The sequence below is a fragment of the Ambystoma mexicanum genome, chromosome 11 (genome assembly GCF_040938575.1).
Source record: "Ambystoma mexicanum isolate Mex_15411 chromosome 11, UKY_AmexF1_1, whole genome shotgun sequence".
Lineage (NCBI taxonomy): Eukaryota > Metazoa > Chordata > Amphibia > Caudata > Ambystomatidae > Ambystoma > Ambystoma mexicanum.
The window spans coordinates 1,351,621,999-1,351,646,993 of record NC_090934.1 but is presented as its reverse complement, the minus strand read 5'-3'; the positions used below and the strand labels follow the sequence as shown (position 1 = coordinate 1,351,646,993).

Genomic DNA, 24,995 nt, shown 5'->3' with positions numbered 1-24,995 from the left:
CTGAGCAACTGAAACCGGGCTCAGAGGCCTACTGTTGGTACTAGTATTGCTACAACTAATAAGGGTAAAACGAATCTCAGACCTGTTACTTCTAGTTTCCATTACTAGTTCTAATACTTGCAACAACTGCTAGTGTCAGTACTACTATCAACACTGCCACCTTTACACATACCTCTGCATGTGCTACTAGGAGCTAAAGTATTACTAGTAATAGTGTAGCCAGTGAAGCAAAATGCATGAAAAAAAAGCCAAATATGTGATTTTAGCAAACCGGAATGTTCTGCATGTCATACTTATTAAATCCTTAGTCATGCATGTTGTCAATCTACTTGAGATCTCTTTTTAACCTTTTGTGTGCTGTTTCTGTCTTTTCTTTCTTTTTTGTTTTGTGGGAGCACTGCTTTTCTATTCGACATTTTGTAAGGAGTGAATTGTGGGCCACTTTTCCCTCATACAGAACCCAAAATCTAGAACCGACCCCTTCTCTGGTGTTTATGCATTTATGTATAACCCATCACGATCATGAGTTGTGTCTCAAAGGAAACCTTTGAGCCTAAGGATCTGCTGTAATATAACTAATTTTGTGAAAAAGACTTTTATAAAGTCTTCATGCCATTAGCCCCTGCAAAACAATGCTTCATTAACAAAGCAGAAAGTTGTTTTTGTTTTGGCCTTGTTGTTCGTTTTTTCTTATTCTCTTGGTTGTACTGCTTCTTTATTAATCTTGTTTGCAGGTTCTAATTAAAAGTGCTTAACTACTCTTAGGGGGTAGGGGAGGTTCTACCATCCCTTATAGCTACCCTTAAATGATGTGGTCCCCCTCCTTAAGTCTTGGATAAGCGATCTTCAAAAGATGATTAGCCTATTTATTTATTTATTATGTCTACCTGTCTCTTTTAAACTTTGTGAGTGCTATTTCCTCCTTTTTTTTATATTCATGGGAACAATGATTTTCGATTCGGCATTTCAAAGGACCCTATAATCTGGAAAAATAATGTACTTTATTCCCTAACAATTTTACTTTTAAATGCGATGTGTTTGTTCCCATTTAAGTCTTGGATAAGCAATACTCAAACAAAAGAAATGATGACTACATATAATCTTGACCGTTTTTTTAGTTATCAAAGCAAGCGTTGGCCTACGCCAACCCAAGAGAGAGATTGCTGGCGGAGACGAGAATGCAAGACCAGCTTCGACATGAGAAAATGCAAAGTCTGGCCAAGGAGGCGCAAATGGACGTTGTCCTGAAAAGTGACGAGCGTGTGGAAAAGAAGCGCTTCCTGCGGCGGCTGCAAGAGGAGGAGCATGAGCGGCAGATGGACGAGTCCCTCCAAAAGGTGAGCAACAAATGGGTGACGTCTGGTGTGTGAGGGAGTGAACGTTCTACACAGGGACTTCCCCATACTTGCCAACATTCCGTGATCAAAAAGATGTAGGATTTTTCAAGTTTCAAAAAGAATTCCCATAACAATGACATCACAGGAAAATACAAAACCTACATTGTTGGCACCATTAAAGCATTCTAAAATACACAACCCATCAAACAGCACAACATGGAAAGATGTTCAAATGATAAAAATGTATAATTCCGAATGGTAAGTTAACACCAAATTCAATTACACAGAAGGTAATCGCACAGAGGTGGTAGAGAATGTTTGCCCCTGCTCCGTAGCAGCAGCCTGGGCAACACATATGCATTCCTGCAGTGCAAGTTGAACACAGAATGACATGGAAACTGATACCCCTCAGTCTGCTAGGCAGATGCTGTGTGATGGTGTTACGCTTCACCACTTGCCTTCAGTGGTGGTTCACCTAAGGGTTTTACCGGCAGAGAGCAGGACAGAGTCACGTAGCTGTCAGGTCAGTGGATTGGTCTGAGCCCAATCAAAGTAGTCACCTACCACCCTGCCTTAGAGTGACATAAATTACCTGCCACTGTAAACAGCAGTAGGATCTGCCACCCAAATCTGTAGGTGGTAGGACTGTTTAAAAAGCAGTAGCCTACTGCCTAAATCTGTAGGGTTGACAAGTATGCTTCCCCATCGAGATTCCAAGCAAATGTTCAACTTCCATTGTGTGCCCTTCCTCTACAAAGTATTCACGGGTATGACGTACGTGTTTTTCTTGATGCTACTTGTAATGAAAGTGTGTTTTCTCTGGGTTGGCGTTCGTTTTATTTTGTGTGCCATCTACAGCCGGGATGTAGCTTGGTCAGGGGGGTGTGGGATTTCTCTTCAAGCAAAGCACTGGACCCAACTAAATATTGCATCCCAGGGTGTCTTGTTAGTAATATTGGGGCAAATGAGTACAGGGAGCATCATTAACGTGAGGCCACCCATAGTGTAGAGTATTTTCAAGTAAATACGGTCTCTGAACCACCATCATGCGGGTGGAGGCTCATGGGGCCCTGTTAAGCCTTGTGGCACCAAGGCCATAATAGTGTTATGTTCGGTGTGTGATGGTTCACCTTCGGTCATGTGGCATGTTGGATTGATGTTGCTCAACTATCAGCAGAAGCAATCCAAACATGGAGACCCGAATGCTCAAAGAAACGGTGTGCAATCCTGGGAGGAGTGTCCCACCACGCTACTCCATCTACTCCATCTACAAGCTGGCTATTCGGCATATCGTTTCACGCTCCTGCCAGAGGATAACAAAAGAGGTCGTTGGTAGCCCATAGCAGTAGAAAGTTGATTGTTTCTTCATTAGCCGGGTGGTGTGGCACGGAAAGAAGGTTCCTATAGCTCTATGGTTCCTCTTTATTGTTAAGAGATCGTGACCAACTTTATTTTATTTCTGGAAAGATGGTGAAACCAAAAATATTTTGTTAATAAAAATGTAATTTGTGTTTTAAAAAAATTGTTGTCTTTGTGGATGTATCCCACCTCCCGAGTTTGAGCAAATTGTTTCATGTGAAAGCTCTTTTTAGGTTCCTCTTTAAGAAAATCTTAAACTATTTTTGGTGGACAGTTGCGTTAGCGCTGACAGCCCACACTTGCGCCCCATCATATGCCTACCCATCTCCCCGCCAGTCATACCAGCCACCCCAAACCACAATCCCCTTATCCCACCCCTTTCCTAAATACCCCCTTACATTTCCCCTGAATAAAGAGACGGGATCAGTTGTCAAGGTGGAAGTTAAAATAGCAGCAGCAAGCTTTATTGAACATCGACCCAGGAGTTCCCTTACAGGCGATCTGTTTCTCCACCACACCTCAGGATTCTGCACTGGGTGTGGCTTCCTTTGTCCCTCCCCTGCCCGTCGGGAGCCAAGAGGTCCCTGTCAGGTGGACCCATTCCCTACCTAGAGCTTCCCTCACTATCCGTTTTTTTTTTCCTTTTCCCCATTTCTTTAATTATCTACAATTCTTTTCATTTGCCCATTTCTTTACCCTTCCCCATTCTTAATTCTGATTCTGTTGAAACCCAAGCCTTTGCGTTCCCCAAGCCTTTGCGTTCCCCAATTCTTTGCGTTCCCCATTCTTTACCAGCCTCTTCTTTGTTGCCCAATATTTTACTTCCCCCAACTCTATCCATCGCTAACCCTTCCCATTCACCAGATCCTTCATTCACCACTTCTCTCCATACCCAAAGCCTTCAACTCTTTTCATTCCCCAATTCTTTCCATTCCTCAAGTCTGACCATTCCCCACTTCATTCCATTCCCAATTCTTTCCTTTCCCCGATTCTTTGTTTCTCTTCCCCAAGCTTCATTCCCCCAGTTCTTTCCTACCCTTCCATCTTTAATTGCCCAATTCTTTCCATTCCCGTTTGACTCCCTTCCCAATTAGTTTACATGTCCCCCTTATTTTATATTCCCCATTCTCCAGCATGGGGTCTGGCGTGGATTCACATGCACATGAATATTCCCCGTCAGGCTGGGAATCCTCCGTAAAAGAATAAAACAGTTTCACTTTCACTTACAAACTGTATTTCTCCTTTAAACCAATCCCTGTTTTCTGGGTCATTCTGCCTCCATCCAATGACAGCCCTCTCCCTAAGCCCCTCCTCAGGCAGCGATTGTCAGATTTTTATCACATGCTTCAGTGTTGGGAGTCCAAGAGTTTGCTCTGCGAGCTACTTCTACATTTATATTGACAGAAAAAGTTTCTATTTTTGTTTAGAAAGAACCCATGTGCTGTCTTCTCCATCTGCCAACAACGGGGTTCTGTTGTCGGTGAATTTCAACACTGCTCAAGGGCGAAGATCGTCTAAGATTCCAGAAGGCCATCGGGCCTACTTCGCGCCCTCCGACCATGATGGAGGAGAAGGAGGGAAGATCCCTCTCCAGGTCCTGCACCTAGTGTGGGCTATGGAATGTGTTGGTTGAAGACAAGCACCTGCAATGCTTCTGCTGCCTGCATCCTGACCACAAGGAAGGAGTGTGCGAGATATGCCTCGCTTTCTCCAAGAAGACTACGAAGGGTAGACACAGTAGACTGGCAGCGTGGCTGAACGCCAAGGCCTCTGCCCTGTGCTCCAAGCAGGGTCATGCCTCAACAAAGGCCTGGCTGGTCCGAGGAGCAGTCTTCTAAGTCCTTTGAGGGTGCCTCATCCGTGGGGGCCCAAGACAAGGCCAAGAACTGCAAGTCCTGGTCCACCGGATCGCCACGGAAGTGGTCCCACAGTGGACAGGGCGCGATCAACATCACACTCAGCCTCTATTGCCAGCAAGCATTCAAGCTCTTCCTCAAAGAGGAAGTTGTCCAACACAGCTAAACTGTGGGAGAAGCCCAAGAAGCCACGGACAGAGGCGAAGGCCGAAGTACCCAAGAAGGCCCAATTTGCACAGGATAAGACTTTGTCAACGATGGACTTGGTGACAGCTGCTCTCACGAAGGTTAAGGGGGCTGACCCTGGGAAGGTAGCCCCTGCAGCGCAGAAGGTATCCCTGCCCCTGAGGCGCATAACCGCCGCAGTGACTTTGGCAAAGTCTGCTGACACGTCGGAAAGGGGGACACCGTCTCAGAACCCGTTTACAGCCCCCTCAGGGTGAAAAATGGGGAGGGGCAAGGAGGCCCCGAATCAGTCCCAGGTTGTGGCTCAAACCATGGAAGGTTTCATCCACGGACGATTAGGACCTGGAGTCCTTACACACAGTCCACAAGAATGTGGAAGAGGAGGAGGACGGCGATGACTGCGTGGGCCTAGTGTTCCGATCATGCCATCTCAGCTGAGGGATGTATCTCTGGAAATCCTGTCGACCCTTCACACCGTGGTCTCGGAGATCCAGAAGAGGATTCCACAGGTCCTGGTTCCAATGATCCCCCCCCAGGGCCCCGATCAGCTGCCAGCAATGAAGAGGAAGGACACCCCCATTTCAGCCTCCACATCTGCGTCTGGCCCTCTCTCCACCAGCAGACCCAGACACTGGGACGGATACGGCCACGACAATGACTGACGACAAGGATATTGTTGCAGCGGATGATAGGTCTCCGTAACCTAGGGCATCCCCACCGGATGAAGGTGGTTCCATGCCATGGTTGCCAGAGCCTCCAAGCTATTCCAGCTTGTGCCCGAGGAAACCAGGAAGGTGGGTTTCTTGTACCAGAGGCACAGGGCCAAGGGGAAGACAATCATGGCGGTACCCCTTCTGGACGACATGTGGGAGGAGGGCCTGGCCCACTTGAACAACTCTTGCGGCGCTTCGGCCAAACAGGATAGGCTGGAGAAGAAGTACTGGGTGCCGGAATCCTCACCCAAGTGCCTGAGGTTGCAACCATGGCCGGATTTGGTGGTTTCGGCGGCGACAAGGAAACGAGGGGAAGAAGATGGACGCCATGGGAAGGAAGGTGATTACACTAGGGGGTCCACCATCAAGGCAACCAACGCAATGGCGATCCTAGCCAAGTATGACCGGGAACTGTGGTAGAAGCTGGGTCCAATTTTGGAGTTCCTCCTCGATGACCAGAAGATGGAGGCAATCGCCCTCTTCCAGGAAAGGGAGGTAGTGTCGGATCACACTATCACAGTGGCGCTGGGCATTGCCGACACGGTTCCGGCAGATGGGGAACAGTGTCTGCCTTTGTCACCAAGGCTGGATGAAGGCCACGAAGGTCCGAGCGAAGGTACTGGACATGCCTTTTGACGGAGTTAACTTTTTCAGGAAGGTCTTCGACGGGTTCATAAAGGCCATAAAGGCGGATATGGAGACTGCCCATTCCCTGGACACCCTCCTGCAGCACTGTGCTTCATTTCGCTCCTCCACGGGAAAGTCGAGCAGGTTTTCTAAAGATTTCTCCTCATCGTACTGTCAGCCTTCCAGATCCACGACACAGGAAGCCTACAGAGGCCGTTCCCAGGCCTGCGGAGCACAGCGTTACTGTTGCACGCAGGGCCGGATGCCAGCGCCAAAGCAAGCCTGATCAACCAGGATGTCGGGGGGGCCCCCACCCGTGCACCCCAGAGGGAGGCCAGCTGACGAGGTTCATCAGCGAATGGAAAAAGATCCCCACCGACAAATGGGTTCTGGATGCTCTGGCCCAAGGACATACCCTGGAGTTTCAGCGCAGGTGTCTGCAGATCCCTCCAGTGGCCCATCGGGAGCAGCACATCCCTCAGCTCTTGGAAGAAGTACGGGCCATGCTGCAAAAAGGGTGATGGAGCTAGTTCCCCAGCGACTCTGCAGTCTATTCCAGATACTTTTTGGTCAGAAAGAAGACTGGGGGAGCGAGGGGGGAGTTGGAGGCCCATTCTAGATTTCTGAACAAATACCTCCAGTCACAAAAATTTAGGGTGGTCACATTTCAACACATGCTAGAAGAAAAGGAGATTTCTTGTTGTCGCTGGACCTGGAGAATGCATACTTCCACGTCTCCATTCACAGGAAACACCAAAGGTTTCTATGCTTACTAGTGCAGGGACAGCACTACCAGTTCAAGGCCCTACCTTTCGGCTTGGAATCGGCCCCCAGAGTGTTCATGAAGTGCCTGGCACAGGTCGCGGCTCATCTGTGCCTATGGGGTATGCATGTATACCCGTACCTCGACGACTGGCTGAGCCGGGCCTGCTCCTGAGATTTGGCCGTTCGACACACGGAGATGACCGTCCAACTGCTGGCGGATCTGGGATTCGCCATCAACTATTCAAAGTCCTGCTTGACACCATCGCAGAATGCACTGTTCCTCGGAGCCGGACTCAATACAGTGTCCTGCCTGGCGTCGCCCTTGGAGAAAAGGGTAGCAGCCATTCAATGGAAGGTGCATTGGCTGTTGTCGATGAAGACCGCCACTGTGCGGACCATCAAGTCGTTTGCTCGGCATGATGTCATCCGGCATCTACCTCATCCAGCTCTCCAGGTTACAGATGCAACCTCTTCAGGAGTTCCTGGACGCTTGCTGGATACATGTGTCCGGAAGCTTCGCAGACAAGATCCCGGTCAACGAGGAGTTTGTTCGGGCGATACGGTGGTGGGGTGTCCGCTCTGACATCGCCTGGGGTATGGGTTTCAAAACACTCCATACCAGGAGACGGTCACCACGAGCGTTTCCCTGGAAGGCTGGGGAGCACACACCGCACGTCTGCACGCCAGAAGCCTGTGGCTGCCAGAAGAGAAGGATCGCCATATCGACATTGTGGAGCTACGGTCAGTGTTCTGGGCCCTGAAGTCGTTCCTTCTGTCTCTGAAGGGCAAGATGGTGAGGATCTTCACGGACAACACCACCACAATATTCAACATCAGGAAACGGGGGGGGGGGGGCAGTCTCCAAGGAAGCACAGGACATGTGGCGCTGGGCCATCGGACAAGAGATGCTCCTCGTTCCTCTTCACCTAGCGGGATTCGAGAACACCATTGCTATCTCCCTCGGCAGGGAGTTTCACTCCTGCCACAAGTGGGAACTTCAGCAGGACCAGGTGGACCGCATCTTTGCCAAGTGGGGCAGGCCACAGGTCATTCTGTTTGTGACAGCCGTGAACACCAAATGCCAGAAGTTTGCCAGCAGATTCCATCAACAATGTACTGCAGTTTGTTTTTTCACCTCTCATTTAAACACGCCCCATTGTTCGGCACGCCACCGGCCATAGTCCGTGGGGGGGGGGCTTCCTGCTGGCATCAATGCTTGTGGTGAATGTTGGCATGCGTGTATGATGTTCCCCGCCAGGGTCACTTCCTTGCATATATTCGCAGAAATGGTTCTAATTCTTTTCAACAGTGATTTACCCAATAAGGCTAATCTAAAATTAATAGTGTTGCAGGTTGCCTATAAAATAATAATTGGTAGTTGAAATCTTGGTGTACATTTCAGGTTTTAGGCCACTAGCCAGCCAAAAAGGCACTTGTCGGCTCGATTCTAACCATACATACAGCACACCATTGGTTAACTCGCCAAGAGCGTATTGGCACTAGCTTTGGCTAGTGGCGAGTGCAAATTATGAGCCCTGAAAATCCTTTCCTTTTGCTGAGAAATTTGGCTTACACAGTGAAAGGTTGTTCAGGTATATGCATTAATTGTATACTTGAATGAATCAAGGCCCTTTCCACTGGTTCCTTACATGCAATCTTAACTGGCAAGAAATTTACCATGTGTGACCTTTTCATCTGTGCCTACTAAATCCCCAACTATACAATTGCCGATTCATAGATAAAGTATGTTTTTATCTCACAATAGGTAGAACTTGAAGAGAGAGTATCCACTTTGCCATACTTTGACAGTGGATACATGTAGTTTATCAACAATATATCACATAATAGATGCTCAGCTTTTTAGGCAAACAGTCCAAATAACAAAATGTATATTTTGGCGGCAGAGGCGTACAACTATACAGACAGCAACAGAGCTACCTCACTCTGTTCTAGCCCCTGACCGTTGTGGGAGCAGCATTAGGTAGTGACTTAAGGGAAGTGGCTGAGAGCCAAGGGTGACTTGAGACTGAAACAGATGGTTTCTAAACTGAAATACTCTAGCCTAGGTGTGGCCAGCGGTGGTAGCTGTCCAAAGAAAGAAAGTGGAGGTGGAAAAGAGCCACACCCATCAGGGAATAAACTGAAGCTGCTGCAGATGGCCACTGAGTTGCTGCTCTTCACACCTAACCAGCTTTGGGCGCATGGTCAGAGGAGACAGAGATCTGAAGCAAGCAGGAGAGTAAACAATGCGTTGTTTGGGCGGGGGTGGGGGGGTTGGCAGAAGGGCATCTGGGTACCTAGAAAAATAATTACGCCACACTGGGGGAAGGGAATCTGATTAATTCCTTGCGATATGACCTCTATTTTTATTAACAACCCAATGAGACAATTCCTGGCAACCTTTTCTTACCATGATATCCTCATAATTAAAGTGTTTGATCACCATGGCATGTTAGTATGAAACCTTTTTGCAATTGTCTAGAAGAAAAGACTCCTTGCCGACCTCTGCTTGCATCCATCTTTGGATAATCGCAGATTGTCCCAATATGGGATTTTCATACATTTTTTTATTTTTGGGCGAGTCAGCATTCCTGTTTTGGTGAACTTGGACGATCAAGCTGCTGCAGAGCTGGTTTCTCTGCTGAGCCCAGTCTCTTGATGAAAATGTAAAGTAGGATTGAATGAAGTTGTTCTTTTGGAAATGCCTTTAAAAGACACCCACTATCATGATATTATTTCGTAGGCAGAAGAAATAAGAATACTGAAAGAGAGACAAATGGAACAAGAGGAGCGGATGGCGAAGGAGATAGCAAAATTAAACCACGAAAAATTGAAAGATGAGAAACTGAGGCAGCAAGTGAGAGAAAGCAGGTATTTCTTCTATTTTTTTTCTTCTTCTATTCATCCAATTGGAGCACTTCTGAGTGATAGTCCTACAATACTTGTTTGGTCAAATTATCCAAAATCAAATGTACGCTCTTGCAAGTGTTTTTACAGGGCACATCAACAAATGGTCCTGGTAAGTCCTAAATCATCTTGGTTCCATTGGATGCCTATTCTGTTTCCTGCAGTGGGAGAGACCCTGCTTGTGCACAGACCAGTTTAATATCCAAATATGGGCGTTATTCAAGCAACCTGTAAGTGGTAGATCTGATGCGCAGCTCCTGTGTCCCATAGACACTGCCTCGTCTGTCTGACTCCACACTAACGTGTTATACATGGGAGCTACGCATCAGACATACTGCATCCATATTTTTAACAACGCGTGCATATTCCACATGAACATTACCAAGGGATGAAACTGAGCTCATCTTGTAGCAGTACCACAAGAGAAATAATTTTGGAAATTGAATCTTGTAAAATCCTGGAAGTTGCTTGCACCATTGTACAACTACCAAACTTTAATGAGGGAATAAACTGGCATTGCCTCCAAGCCAGTACACACTTAAAGGTCCTGATGATTACAGACAAGGCTTTCTCAGCAGAAACCGGTCGATGCAGTACAATCCTACTGTAATGCATTGATATGCTTTGGTAAAGTGATTTTTTAAATTTTTTTAAATTTTAAATGAGGATATTTTTTTAGTCACAAGTGTGTGTGTATACTACCGCATCCACTTATAAATTAAAGCACATTCATTTTTGAGACCACAAGGGTAGTGTACATTGCATTGATATAGGGGAAGGAGCTCTTGAATATTGCATATCTGTTGCTAATTGTAAATTTGCATTTCTTCTTTTTATTTAGCTAGGTGGCACAGCCGTGCCTCAAAGGGCTAGATTAGCTACTGGGGTTCAGGTTTGCAGAGCATGTAGTTCTACTACTCTCCTATTTTTCTTTATAGTGAATGAGAAATACATTTAAGGTATGAGTTTTTTTATTTGCTCCCTTTTAGTGTCAAAACAATGAAACCATGGTTAAGCGGCCGAACAATCTTGGATAGGGCCATATTAGTGGTATCTGTCAAATTCATTCATTTCTGAATTCCATTCTCGTCATTTAATATCCTGAATACTTTCCTGCTTGCCACCCTTTTCTGCCGTACTTAGAAATCCCGCCACACACAAATCATTTGGAACTGGCCTACTAGTCAACTTTTTACTGCAGTGCAAAGCTTGAGGGAGAGAGGGAGAGAGGGAGAGAGGGAGGGAGGGAGAGGGAGAGGGAGAGAGAGAGAGAGAGAGAGAGACACTCTGATAGTTTGTGTGTGCGCCAATGTAAACTGGGACCTATCTGTAAGAGGCTAGTAGTAGGAGAGCAAGGTTGCAGGTTTTTTCCCCTTGCAGGGACTGCTTTCCCCGACTCACCTCTAAGATCATCTTTCTTATATATAGACAGATTTCACTGCCAAACCCACAGAAAGCAGACTGTACACAGGAACCGGATTCTTCTGACCTGCACCCATCAACCCCACAGGTGTCGCACCCACCCCACCCCACCCTTATTCTTACAGGACCTTGCATAGGAGGACACCAATAGTGACCGGGGTGGTAACCTGTATGATATGATATATGGCATTTATGACGCGCCTATACACAAGTGTTTCAAGGCGTGACGAGGCAAGGTAGGGGAACAGGGGGAAGACAGACAACCGATCCTACTAGGCCAGGTATCATTCAGATCGCCAAATGCATGGGAAAGGGAAGGGGGAGAGTGCAGTACATGGGATAAAAGAATAAATAATAGTAGAAGTGCGGCCAGCAAGTGGCAAGGGTAAGTGCAGACAACATGTATCAAGTGCTGGAAGTGGGACTGAGGGGATACAGAAACAGTCCCCAAGTTGCCAGGAAGGCAGTGCAGGTGTGCAACGGGCTGGGTAGGGGACCTGGGCCCGAGATCAGAGGGTGGCCAGGTAACCAGTGCAGGTTAGGTTTCAACCAGGAAGCCAGCAGGGGATAGGAGGAGAACAAGCCAAAGCAAAGAGAAATGTTTTGCGGTGCTTACGGAACCAGAGATGGTTCTCAAGTTTCAGGGAGGCCGTTCCAGAGGGAGGCCCCAGCCGAAGAGAGAGATCTACCACAAACTCGTTGCTTGGAGAAGCAACTGACCCTGAGGGAGTTGGAAGCGGATGAGTGAAGAGCTCGAGAAGGTAGATATTTAGGAAGAGAGTTGAAGGTTTTGCAGCCCCAGAAGGCCTTGTGGACAACACAGAAGGTTTTGAACTTAATCAATGCAGTCACAGGGAGCCAGTGCAGAGATTTCAGTCCTGGAGAGATATGATCCCTGGGCTTGAGGCCAAGGACCAGTGTCACAGTCCTGTTTTGGATGTGTTGCAGAGGGCGGAGAGTAGAAGCAGGAAGATTTAGAAAGAGGCTGTTGCAATAGTCCAGCCTAGAGAGAACCAGAGCTCTGGAGACAGTGAGCTTCTGGGGGGAAGGAGAGGAAGGGAAGGATACTTCTGAGGAGGTGCAGCTGATAGTGTGACTTCTAGGAGACGTCAGAGATGTGAGGAGAGAAGGAGAGTGTGGAGTCGAAGATGACCCCAAGGTTTTTAGCCACACGGGTGGGAGCAGGCGGAAGGCCAAGAGAGGCCGGCCAGAGAGTGACAGGAAAGGAGGGAGTCGGAGTGCCAATGAGGAGGATCTCTGTCTTACTTGCATTAAGGCAAAGATCATTGGCAGCACACCACTCCTGGATGGCGGAAAGGCAGTCAGAGATGAGAGAGGGAGAAGAGGTGGCTGAGGGTAGCCGGAAAACAAGCTGAGTGTCATCCGCATAGCACTGGAAGTTGGGGCAGAGCGCGGCAATGCGGTGGGCAAGAAGTACCAGGTATTGGTTGAAAAGCCAGGGAGAGAGGTTAGACCCCTAGGGAACACCAGAGAGAGAGGAGAGGAAGGGCCCAAGTTGAACCTGGGAGGGTCGATCAGAGAGGAAAGCGGTCAGCCACCCCAGAGCCTGGCCGGTGATATCCAGGTTATCACAGAGACGGTTGAGTAGGCTGGCGTGGTTGACCGTGTCGAAGGCAGAAGAGAGGTCAAGAAAGATGAGGACACAGTGGGTGTTGGAATCAAGGTTGGAGAGCAGGTCTTCACAGATGTTCAGGAGAGCGGTTTCTGTGCTTCTGGCAGCTCTGAAGCCAGACTGATGGTCATGGAGACAGCCAACAGATTCAGTGTGGAGATTGAGCTGGGAGATGGCCAGCTTTTCCAAGAGTTTGCCCAGGAAAGGAGTGATGGAGGTTGGGCGATAGTTAGCCGGGCAAGAAGGGTCGGCAGAGGGTTTCTTGAGGAGAGGGTGCACAAGGGAGTGCTTCAAGGGTGAGGGGAAGACTCCAGTGGCGAAGGAGTAGTTGGAGTGAAATTGGGACAAACCATGAAACGCAGTGGTTCCTCGATCTTCAGGCGAATCTCCCACAGCTGGGAAAAGGGTTGCTGCACAGGAGAGTTGAATGTGGAGCCCATAATGTGAAGGAAGTTATCTCCTGGTGAAGAAAGACTCCTAGGTCAGGATGTGCCTGCAGGGTGGAGAGGCAGGCTGAGGCTGAAAAGCTAACCATCGTTTGCAATAAAGTAACACGCTACAATATGGAGGTGCTTTGGGTGCACATGTCCTGTCTTGAGGTAAGGAACCCATGGCTCCTCCTGTGAGGTGGATCTGGAACAAAATGTACGGTATTTTTGCTGATTTCGACATGAAAGTATACGGCTGAAAAGAGAGCTGGTAGTGTGTCCTGCGCTTTCAGGCTACCAGAGGACGAGCCGACCACCCGAGGAAAGAAAAGGCCCAATATGGCACCGCCGATTGTGAGCACTGAAAGAGTTTAGGTGAATGTGTAAGTAGAGCGTGTGGGAGATCAAACCATGGCTGATACGAACAGTTGCACGACGACACAGTAATGACGGTACAGTCCCGTTATTACTATATAAGGCACCACAGGAATTACCATCATCACAACCATGCGACCGTGTAATAATATACCATTATTGACGTGCTATTTTAAATCCTGGATCGACTTTATCATTTTTTTTAAAAACATTTATTTCTCACCATTTGTAACCAATGCTAGTTAGACAATGTATACATTTTTATTTCGTTATCAAAGGTTTAACAATGTTTATTATAATCAAATATGTTTGGAGCTGTTCATGGTTTTATTAATGGAAAATGCCCATAATAATCAACTAGGATTACACGTTTTTTGTCTTCTATGTACTTGGAAGTTAAGGCCTCACTGCAACGAAACAGAAATGATTAAAGTCCGCTGAAAACCTATACTGCAGAGTTTCTTTAAGGTCTGATTATTGCATGTGCTCTCACCTCGAGGGCTGCTTTTTGATTCAAACATTTAACTATTTTTGTAGTTGAAACCCGTTTTGGTTTACTAAATGCTTGTGAATATGCCCTTTGATTGGAAAACACGTGGCTGATAAATGGCCTATCCCGTTCATTGTACCTTATACTCTGCGCTGCTCAATAATGATCTGTTTTCTACAGTTTGGAGCTTCGTGAGTTGGAAAATAAGCTGAAATCTGCTTACCTGAACCGAGAGCGTGCTGCACAGGTTGCAGAAAAAGAAGTCTTAAAATATGAACAAATGGTATGTGGATTTTTTCAATGAATAAATTGTATCAAAGTATTTTTAACTGCACGTTCTTTTAGACCATTTAATTACATCAATAGAATGATGAGAATTTATATGCAAAGGGAGGTCATATTTCACCGTTTTTATTTGCTATGCACCAATAGATGCCTTTAGAGGACATGAAATTGGGGTCCGAGGACAAGACACAAAAATGAATCGTGTGGCACCATATGCCCTAGACAACCTTGGGGTCGGTGGGGCGATTACTGAATGCATTGAAGGAGGCGATGATTTATTGGCCGAATGTAGGGTTGTAGAATTAATATGTTGCCATTTCGAGGTGGGGGTTGGAGGGCGGGCAAGGACATCCTTGGCTAGAACTAGCCAGGGAGCTAGGCTGGCTCTAAGGGCCAACCACAAGCCGGAAAATGGCCACACAAACATTGGATGTCATATTTTGCACTGCACACAAATATTTTTACAATCCAGTGCTAGTGTTGGGAAAATACATGATAACATTTCAAACTCTGTTTATATTCCGGGTTCACCACTGAACCAAAGTATTTGATCCTGGACATATCACCTAATCTGTGGGATTGGGTTGGGGTACAACTGTAAAATTTGGAGCGCTCTGGCTGTCGATATGTCAGGTGGGCAGGCTGCCTCGGCACTGAGAGGGACTCCCCTTGCCTCTCTTCATAAAAACTGCAAATGATGGGTTAGTGTTGGCGATTTGCGCTCAACCTAAAAGTTAGTTATGGTTCTCTTATATCAAACAGGTAATTGAGAAGTCCATATATAGCAGTTGCAATTTATTATATTAGAAATTCTCAGCCGACACGTGTCTCGACAAACTCGTCTTAAAGGCATCTATATCAGGGAATAGGAACCCCTGCTTGTTGCTCCAAAAAATTGTGGTCAGAAAGATGTCATGTGGCCCCAGCATTCATTGGGCATAATCAAGTTCTTATTTGTATTTTTGTTTGCTTTAAAGTGCTACAAACGTTTCATTGGTCCTGCACCAGTGTGTGCATAAAGTCTGATCTCTACAGATAGCCTCTCAAACCTATTTAAAGGTCCATAATTCGTCGGGTTAGGTCACCTAATCACACTGCCTTTGCAGCTAAAACAGAGCCACTATAAAGGATTCAGTTTGCAGCTTATCTAATGGAAAACCATCCTCTGCCATGGTCTACTCCAACCATATATAATGGTGACCATTCTAATATTGTCACAGCAAAAGCTTTTTCCCCTCTTGTCTTACTTAGGCCAACTTCTTCAAACATGGCAACAACTTAATTCACGCATCACAGGTCTTTGTATTGTTGAGGGTGCACAAATATGTTGCTCAATGCACTGACTGCAAAATCGACTCATTCACATTGCCTCTGCTCCCTTCCAGTGGAAACAAATGCGGGTGTGTTGGCATCCTAGGATATATTACCGGTATGGTCCGTTAATTATTTAGCCCGTCTTCAGTTGCTTGGCATGAGAGTGTAAGCAGGTTGGCCTACACCCCAACGATTAGGAATTTAGCTACTCAGAACCTCCCCTTTTGAGAAGTGGGCCATCTCATTGCATATCTGTCCCCCCTCCCGTTCAGTTTCCCTTTCATGGCTCATCATTCTTGTTTCTCATTATTAGGCAAATCATTCTTTTGTTGTTGGTGTAGTGGTCATTCTGCAGGGATGCATCTCCTGAAACCGCCATTGGTCATTGGGTGGTGGGCAGAGTCTGTAGCTTTCTAGCACCATGCCACTTTGTTTGTTATAGGCAAAGTCTTGTTCTCTTCCTGTGTTTCATAATTTCTCCAGCATTGGATCTTTCATGGATTCATATGCTTCGAATATTCCCCGTCGACAGACTGGGAACCCTCGGTAAGCTTATATAGCCTTTTCCTATAGGAAAACGTTCGACACTTTAGTGTCCTATCTACGTCGTTTTGGGCCAGGCATGCCCTACCAAGACGTAGCGGTATAAATGCCCCGCCCCCGCGGCTCCTTCCAGATTTCGACCGTCTCCAAAGTGGGAACACCTCGTGTATTTTTCTACTTGGTTAGGTTGCGCTCTTCTCCTGATGTCAGGAAAAGCACTTTTCTGCCCGTGCGCTACGTGCGGCCTAAAGAAGGTCTACAAGGGGGATGCGCATATGGACTGCATTTACTGTCTGCACCCTCACCACTCGGCTGACGACTGCGACATTTGTTTTTTTTTTTTAATAATTCTGTTTGTTACGTTTTAGGAACATAAACAACAAGACAAACATGAATCAATGGTATACAACAGATCGTGGTAGCAAGGCAGTTTTCAAATGGCAAAAGGAACCCAGTCGGGTCAGGAACCAGCAGGCATGTGTGGGATAGGTCAGGTAACCAATGTTAACATCTGTACATGTCTGTTTTCAGTGATAGATTTCAGTTAGCGTCCAACCACTTATCCCATATTTTCCCGAATTTGCGGGGGCAGCCTCGTGCATTATAAATCCGGCGCTCCACGGCCGCGCATCTGTCCAGCTCATTGCTCCAGCGGTTCACGGATAGCGGGTCGGCAGAGCCCCAGCTAGCCGCGATCAGTCTTTTGCTTGCCCCCAATACCAGTGTCAGAAATATTTTCTCATATTTCGACAGGTCCACCTCACCTCGGATTCCCAGCAGTATCATTTTGGGGTCCCTGGGGATTGTTGTCGCCAGGGTGTCTGCGATCTTGTTGATACAGCTCTCCCAGAAGACCTGTAATACTCGGCAGTCCCATAACATATGGTAAAATGTGGCAGGTTCTGTTTTGCACCTGAGGCATGTCCCGTCTTCCAGTCCCCCCCATTTGGCCATGTCAGTGCGTGAATAGTATGTGCGGTGGAGGATCCTCAGTTGTATAAGCCTGAGCTTGGAGTCTATGCCTATTTCTCTAGGGGACATCAATGCCTCTACCCAGTCTTCTGGTTCCATTAGACCTATGTCTTTTTCCCATTTTTCTTTGAGCCCATCTAGCTGCGTCGCCCCAAAGGAGTTGACTGCGACATTTGTAAGGGCTTCTCCCAGACTTGTCGCATGGTTGAACGATGGAGCGGGGGCATACCCGCCTTCAGAGGTGGGCTCAACACGCCGCGTGGCCTCGGCATCGAAATCTTCAGGGGCCCCGCGCCGCTCATCGTCATCGGAGCCCCCGATGAAGAAACCTAGACCGGTGGGCAAGGAGTCGTCGGAAGGCCGCTCGAAGGACTCGGTGTCGAAAGGTGCCTCTTCGTCCTCATCTTCGACGAGAAAAGATAAAGACAAATCCAAATCCTCCTCAGGCGATCGTCATGGATGGACCTCGAGTCGAGAAAAAGAAAAACGCAGGTCGAGTTCAGAAAAGGCGGGAGCAACGCATAAACCTGCACGACCACCACCGTCGTCGACGGTTGGGCGGTCGCCGACGACTTCTCTGCCATTGACGCAGTTAACATCTACCGCACCTGCATTGCAGACGTCGGTGTCTTCGGGGGACGAGGTTGAAAGGGTAGCTGCCCCGGCAGACCTGGGGTTACAACTTACCAAGCCTGTCTCCGAAAGCTGTCCAGGTTCTACCCCTCTGCTGAATCCACAATCTATTCTATCGTTGGAAGTCTTATCCACGCTGCAATCTCTGCTACGGACACTGGACGATAGACTGCCTCGAACATCCCCGGCCGGGTTGGTCGTCGAGAACCTGGGCCCGTCTCGCCGTCCTCCACCTGCAACCCCCACTGCAGGGCCTCCGGAAGCAAGCCTCTCGGTTCCACGCCTCGAGGAAGGGGAGCTGTTGGATTCGGAATCAGGCAGCAGGGCGTCGTCAATAGTCTCACTTTCCCCCTGCAGGGATCCGACCTGGGAGTCTGATGTGGAGTTGGAAACGCCGAGGAGCCCAGCTCAGCCGTCTTCCCCAGACGATATCGGGTCATTCCATAACATGATGGCTAAAGCCTGCAAGGAATTTGGGCTGGCACAAGAAGAGGAAAAGAAAGATTGCTTTCTTTTCGACCACATGGGTCAAAAGAGAAAGTCAGTGTTTTCAGTACCCATCCTAGAACACGTGTGGAAGGAAGATCTGCAGACCATGCGTCACCCTTTCTCAGAGCCGGAGAAGTTAAAGGTCGTCTGGAAAAGAAATTCAAGGCCCCGGACTCTACTCCCAAGTGCCTTTCCTCACAACCGACACCTGACTCTGTGGTATCGGTGGCGAGAAAGGCGAGGGCTCAACACAAGTGTACGACACCCCCCGGAAAGTGATGCTAGACGCCAAGATGCGTTCGGCAAGAAAGTCCTGACGGTAGGAGCTACCACGGTTAATGTTAGGCAGAAACCTGTGCAGTTCCCTTAGGGACCACTACAAAAGATTTAAGACTACAGGTGTTGGCAGTAAACCCACTTGGTAGCAGTCTGTACCACCCAGATTTACCCGGTAGCTGTGGCTGAGCAGTCAGACTTCCCTCAAGGAGAGTATGCAAAGTATACTCAATAGGCACTCGGATACAATAATACAAGCAAACACTGACCAGAGCTTTGGTATCAAAGTATATAATTATTTATTTAAAAACCCACAGTTTGAAACACTCCAGCACTCTTATTGTAAAATATTCCAAACACAGTTACTATTGTAATATACACACCCCTTTGTTTCCTATCAGATAAATCCCAGTAAGACACCACTTATTTTCATACAGAGGTGAGCGCTTAACTAGATTGCACTCTGATAAGTTTGTGAGAAAGGGGGGAAAAAGACAGAATATGGAAAGGTACACCACTCTAAGATTCAGGAACACTGTTAGCAAGGCAGAAGAGCAAAAGTCACGGGTGAGCCAAAGTCCAAAGGCTGGGCCCACTCTTAGAGAGAGCAGAGCACAAATGCGCCCAAGATCGCAGTTACACTAGGCTTAGGAAGTCTTGCAGAGGGTTCAAAAAGAGTTTAGAGAGGCTTAGGAAAGTTTAGCCAGGGTGTCCCAGGCTAACCCAGGTTCAAAAGCCGGGGGCTAAATCTACCCCGTACAGTCGGTAGCAAGGGAAGCCAGGCGGGACACGGTACCTTAAGTGGGAAGGATCCTCCAGCGGTGGCAGTTGTTCCTGGTAGTGGGTGCAAGTTGCGTCGTCATCCAGGGGAAGAGAAAATCTCGACTTGGAGGAAAGATGAAGGTCGTTGCACTACCAGGGAAGAAACCAGCTGCGGAGTCTTCCAGTTAAAGGTGGTACCTTTGTTTCACGGTCGTGGTAAAACGTGGTATCCCGGTTGCCGGGGTGCTTGGCACAGGCAAGGCGGCCACGAGGTACGTCGGGAAGGCGAAAAGACGGTGAAACTGGTTATCCCCACCAGTCAAAGGAAGAAGACTCTCCGGCAGGAGATCTCCTCTGTCGTTGGGAAAAGTGGTGAGGCAGTCCAGCAGGGCCCCACCGGTGGTGGTGTTGTGGCAGGTCGGCTCAGCTTCTCCCTCGTCGGATTCTTAGGTCCTGTGGCGACTTCTGAAGTTCCAGTCCCCAAAGCCCTGCTTTTATGCAGCAAAACCCCATTCACTCAGCCTAGCTGTCACTCAAACATGCTAAGTGGTAAGCCGGCCGGCTCACCACTTGGGCCAATCAGGATGGAGTGCGACTTGAGTTGCCTAGGCAACTCAGTCCAGGGTGCCTAAATTCCCCTCCACCCCTCCTAAGTACCCCAGACATAGTGGCACCACTTTGGAGGGCTTCTGTGGAGAAGCCCGCCAAAAAGTGGAACAAAGGGCTCGACTTGGGTTGGAGTCACAGAAGAGAACACAAACGCCATTTTAGAATCAAGTTTTGGCAAAAAATACCAACTGGAGAATTAATATTAATTAAATAAACCGGCAGTATTTTCGAGGCTACCGTAAATAATTTAATAAAGATAGTAGCCTAAAACAATGGGAAATCCCATAGGAAAATATTTGCGGTTGAATATAAAAAGTAGTATCCACTGCCACCAGCCAAAACTCGATCAGGGGGGACGGAGACATGCCCCCTCGACTAACAGTCCCCAGGGCAATTGAATTGCCCCAGCCAGTACATCCACAATATGATGGTTTGTACTGGTTCTGTTCAGATTTTAATACTAGTAAAGTCAATGGTGACTTTACATGCCCTGGGAGACAGTAGTCGGTCCCAGGGTATGGAGTCTATACTGGGGGGTCACTATGACACCCCTGTGTCACTGCACTGAGGGTGCTGGGTAACACACATCACAAAAACACATGAAGCCCTATGGAGTAAAAGACCCCATAGCCCATTAAACACATCTAGATTCAAAGAAACACACTCAAATCATGCCCAAGAGTGAGGGTAAAAGAGTCTCACTCTTGGCAGGAGAAAAAAATAAAACCCAAAAATCCAGCAAAGCTGCTGGGGGACTCACTAGGTTAGGAAATTCAGCCTAAACAGAGAATTCTCCCTAACAGTTAAGGCGGCCAATTCTCTTGCCATAGTCGCTAGATACGACAGGGAAATGTGGCACCGGCTGGCACCCATACTCGAACACCTTCCAGATGAACATCGAAAAGAGGCTATATTGCTAGTCAGGGAAGGTGAGGAAGCTTCAAATCATGCAATTAACATCGCAGTAGATCTTGCAGAGTCGGGTTTCAAGCAGGTGAACAATGGTGTGGTCCTCCGACGGCAGGCGTGGCTGAAATGCACCAACTTCCGACCCGAGGTGCAGTACAAGGTACTGGATATGCCTTTTGAAGGGGACCTCCTTTTTGGCGAGAAGGTCGACGAAGCCCTGAAGGGCATGAAGGAGGACTCGGACACTGCACATTCTTTGGGAGCTCTCCAGAGTGGTCGGGGTTCCCGGTCTTTTCGTCCCTTCAGAGGAGCTTCGGGGAACTCCAGGTTCTCTTCCAGGGACCGTTCCTTCGGTAGATCAACACATTCCTCTCAAGGATACAGAGGAGCTTCACAAGCAGCTAGACAGCGCCGGGACTACCAAGCCCCTAAGAAAAGGGCAGGTTTCTCCTCGTCGACGAGGGATAAGCAAACTAAGAGTCAGCATTGACGGGCATCGGAACGTTCTGGGGGGCAGAGTATCATGTTACATCAAGGAATGGGATCTTATAACCACAGATCAATGGGTGTTGGACACCGTAGAATACGGACATTCCCTGCAGTTCAAAAGCAACCCTCCGCCTATTCCACCGGTGCGTGTAGCTCATTCCCATCTGAGCGTGTTGCTGCAGGAAGTAGCACTTATGCTACAAAAAGGGGCTATAGAACAGGTCCCGTTGTCGCAAAGGGGTCAAGGGGTTTACTCCCGGTACTTTGTGGTGAAAAAGCCGAATGGAACATGGCGTCCCATCCTAGATCTGCGAGAACTGAACAAGTCGTTGAAGAACATAAAGTTCAAGATGCTCACGCTCCAAGAGGTAATCTGGTCAGTTCAAAAAGGGGATTTTCTGGCGTCTCTGGACCTGCAGGACACATACTTTCACATACCGGTGTGTCCGTGGCACAAGAAATACCTCCGGTTTGTGGTAGAACACAATCACTACCAGTTCAGTTCTCCCTTTTGGACTAAAATCTTCCCCCAGAACGTTCACCAAATGCCTGGCTCCGGTGGCAGCCTGGCTGAGGAGGCAGGGCCACCATGTATACCCGTATCTCGACGACTGGTTGGTGAGGGGATCTTCCCCGTCGACGCATGACACTCTACAGGACACATTGAATCTATTGGAACGATTGGGGTTCGCGATAAACTTCGATAAATCCTCCTTGACGCCGTCCAGAAGCTTGCTGTTTCTGGGTGCCCAGTTCGACACCCAGCTGGGATTAGTCAAACCATCCCTCGACAGGATCACCAGGCTCAGTCATTTGGCAGGCCAGCTGAAGATCAATTCCAGGTTGTCGGTGAGAAAATATACGTCAATCCTGGGAGCTATGGCGTCCTGCATTCATCTAGTGCCCAACTGTCGCCTTTTCATGAGGCCAGTTCAACAGTTTTTGGCAGATCGTTGGACGCAGTCTCAGGGCCTTTGGTCAGACAAGTTGACCATCGACGACGTCAAACTCATGTCAACCCTACGGTGTTGGAGGAATCGTCACAATATTTCCAAGGGAGTGCCTCTACAGGAACCGGAATTCCAGTTCACAGTGGTGACGGACGCGTCCCTAACCGGCTGGGGAGCGCATATGGGCACTCTGCAGACACAAGGCTGCTGGTCTCAGAAAGAATCTCTCCTACACATCAACATTCTGGAATTGAGAGCAGTCCGCTGGGCCCTGAGAGCATTCCTGCCTCACATCAGGGGATCCACAGTGAGAGTTCTGACGGACAATACCACAACAATGTTTTATTTACGAAAGCAAGGCGGTACGCGGTCCAGGACCCTCTCCATCGAGGCTCAGGTGTGGCACTCGGCGCTGAAGCACGATGTATCCATCATAGCCCATCATCTGCTAGGAGTGAAAAACGAGCAGGCGGACTCGCTCAGCAGAAAGATGGACCAGATTCACGAGTGGGAAATAAACGACAATCATTTGGCGAAGGTCTTCCAGAAATGGGGTCAACCAACGCTGGACCTCTTTGCCACGAAGGCAAACAAGAAGTGCAAAATGTATGCCGGCAGATGGCCACAGGAAAATTCAGTTGGGAGAAGCTTTTTCCTTCCCGTGGACGGACGAGTTCCTCTATGCCTTCCCTCCGTTTCCCCTGATACGGAGGACTCTGCAGTGGATACTCGGGTACAGGTGTCGAGTCATCCTGTTAGCGCCATGTTGGCCGAGGCAACCATGGTTTTCTGACCTCCTTCATCTGTCAGCGGACCACCCGATAACGTTCCCAAAAGAGCCCAACCTCTTGTCCCGGAACGAAGAAAAGGTGTGGCATCACGACCCAAACAGTCTCAACCTCACGTCTTGGCTCCTGACTTTTCGGAGTTTGGGGCCTTGACCATTCCGTCGGACTGTCGAAAAATATTACAGGCTGCGCGGGCCCCGTCCACCAACAAGTCTTACAGGTGTAAGTGGAAAAGATTCTGTGTATGGTGCCAAGGGCGGGCAGAGTGGAACCTCTGAGAGTTACTCCGGAACAGATCCTCCCGTATCTGTTTCATTTGGCGAGGAGTGGCTTCACCTGGCGGCCATCTCTAGGTTCACAAGAAGGAGGAACTCTACGCCTTTGTTTAGTGACAGATTAGTTAAACATTTCATGAGAGGTTTGTTTCCGACGTTTGCACCGGTTAAGAGTTTTCCACCAACGTGGAGCCTTAACTTGGTACTTGCAGGTTTGCTGAAATCACCTTTTGAGCCAATGGCCATGGGGTCCATGAAGTTTCTATCTTGGAAAGTGGCTTTTCTAATAGCCATAACGTCGGCTAGACGAATCTCAGAGTTACAAGCATTGGTCATAGACCCTCCATATCTCAGATTCTTCAAGGACAAGGTGATCTTGTCGACGAGTCCTCGTTTCATCCCGAAAGTTCCTACGATTTTTCATAAACACTCTACCATGGTCCTACCCACCTTTGCAACGCCATCGTCGGCAGCGGAAAAGGTTCTGCATACCCTCGATGTCAAGAGGGCTCTAAAATTCTACCTGCATCGTACCCAGCAACTTCGATCGACACAGCAGCTCTACGTTGCGTATGGCCCTTCAGCAAAGGGGAAAGCAATTTCGAAACAAGGTCTGGCTCGATGGGTCTCGTCGACGATTGCTTTCTGTCACTTGAAAGCGGGAAAGCCGCTACAAGGGCGTCCGAGAGCCCATTCGACCAGAGCGACCTCGTCGTCGACGGCATTATGGGCGGGGATCCCGCTGGCAGACATTTGCAGAGCAGCAGCATGGTCAGTGCCCTATACATTCACCCGCCACTACTGCTTAGAACGGCAGCATGTGGACGAAGTTCAAATGGGCCGAGCAGTCTTGCGGCATCTCTTTCAATAAGGTGTAAGCCCTTTCTCTTCGAGAGGGTTCTATGCTGGTTGGATATGTGTTTATACATGTGTGTGTGTGTGTGTGTGTGTGTGTGTGTGCATATATATATATATATATATATATATATATATATATATATATATATATGCTTTTAATTATATGCACAAACATGCGTATGTGATTCCAATGCGTGCTTTATGTATCCTGTTTTAACTTATGTATATTGCGGTATGTAGTACGTTGACAGGTGGTTAATTTCGAATTTTATGTAATCATGGTTCGTTTTCTTTGGCAGAATGGGGTGATTGCAGTTACACCTCCTTCATTGTTTCACGTTCACTGCTGTGCATTCTATTCTAAGCATGTGAATCCATGAAAGATCCAATGCTGGAGAAGGGAATAGTTTCTTACCTGTAACTCCATTTCTCCAGCATTGGTATCTTTCATGGATTCACATGCGCCCTCCGGCCTCCCCGAAATGCAATCTTTGCATTTTTTCTGGTTTCACCCTGTTCCACTTGGAGGGGACGAAATCTGGAAGGAGCCGCGGGGGCGGGGCATTTATACCGCTACGTCTTGGTAGGGCGTGCGTGCGCGGCCCAAAACGACGTAGATAGGACACTAAAGTGTCAAAAGTTTTCCTATAGGAAAAGGCTATATAAGCTTACCGAGGGTTCCCAGTCTGTCGACGGGGAATATTCTAAGCATGTGAATCCATGAAAGATACCAATGCTGGAGAAA

The 24,995-nt window shown here is 48.0% G+C and overlaps 1 protein-coding gene across 1 annotated transcript in view; it reads left to right on the top strand.

Moving 5' to 3' along the window:
* Window positions 1–24,995, top strand: part of MNS1 (meiosis specific nuclear structural 1) — a 498,937-nt gene that overhangs the window by 141,606 nt on the left and 332,336 nt on the right. The window contains exons 2-4 of the mRNA XM_069624891.1: window positions 1,119–1,337; window positions 9,587–9,714; window positions 14,279–14,381. Coding sequence (XP_069480992.1) covers window positions 1,119–1,337; window positions 9,587–9,714; window positions 14,279–14,381 — 450 coding nt within the window. The remainder of the gene's footprint in view (window positions 1–1,118; window positions 1,338–9,586; window positions 9,715–14,278; window positions 14,382–24,995) is intronic.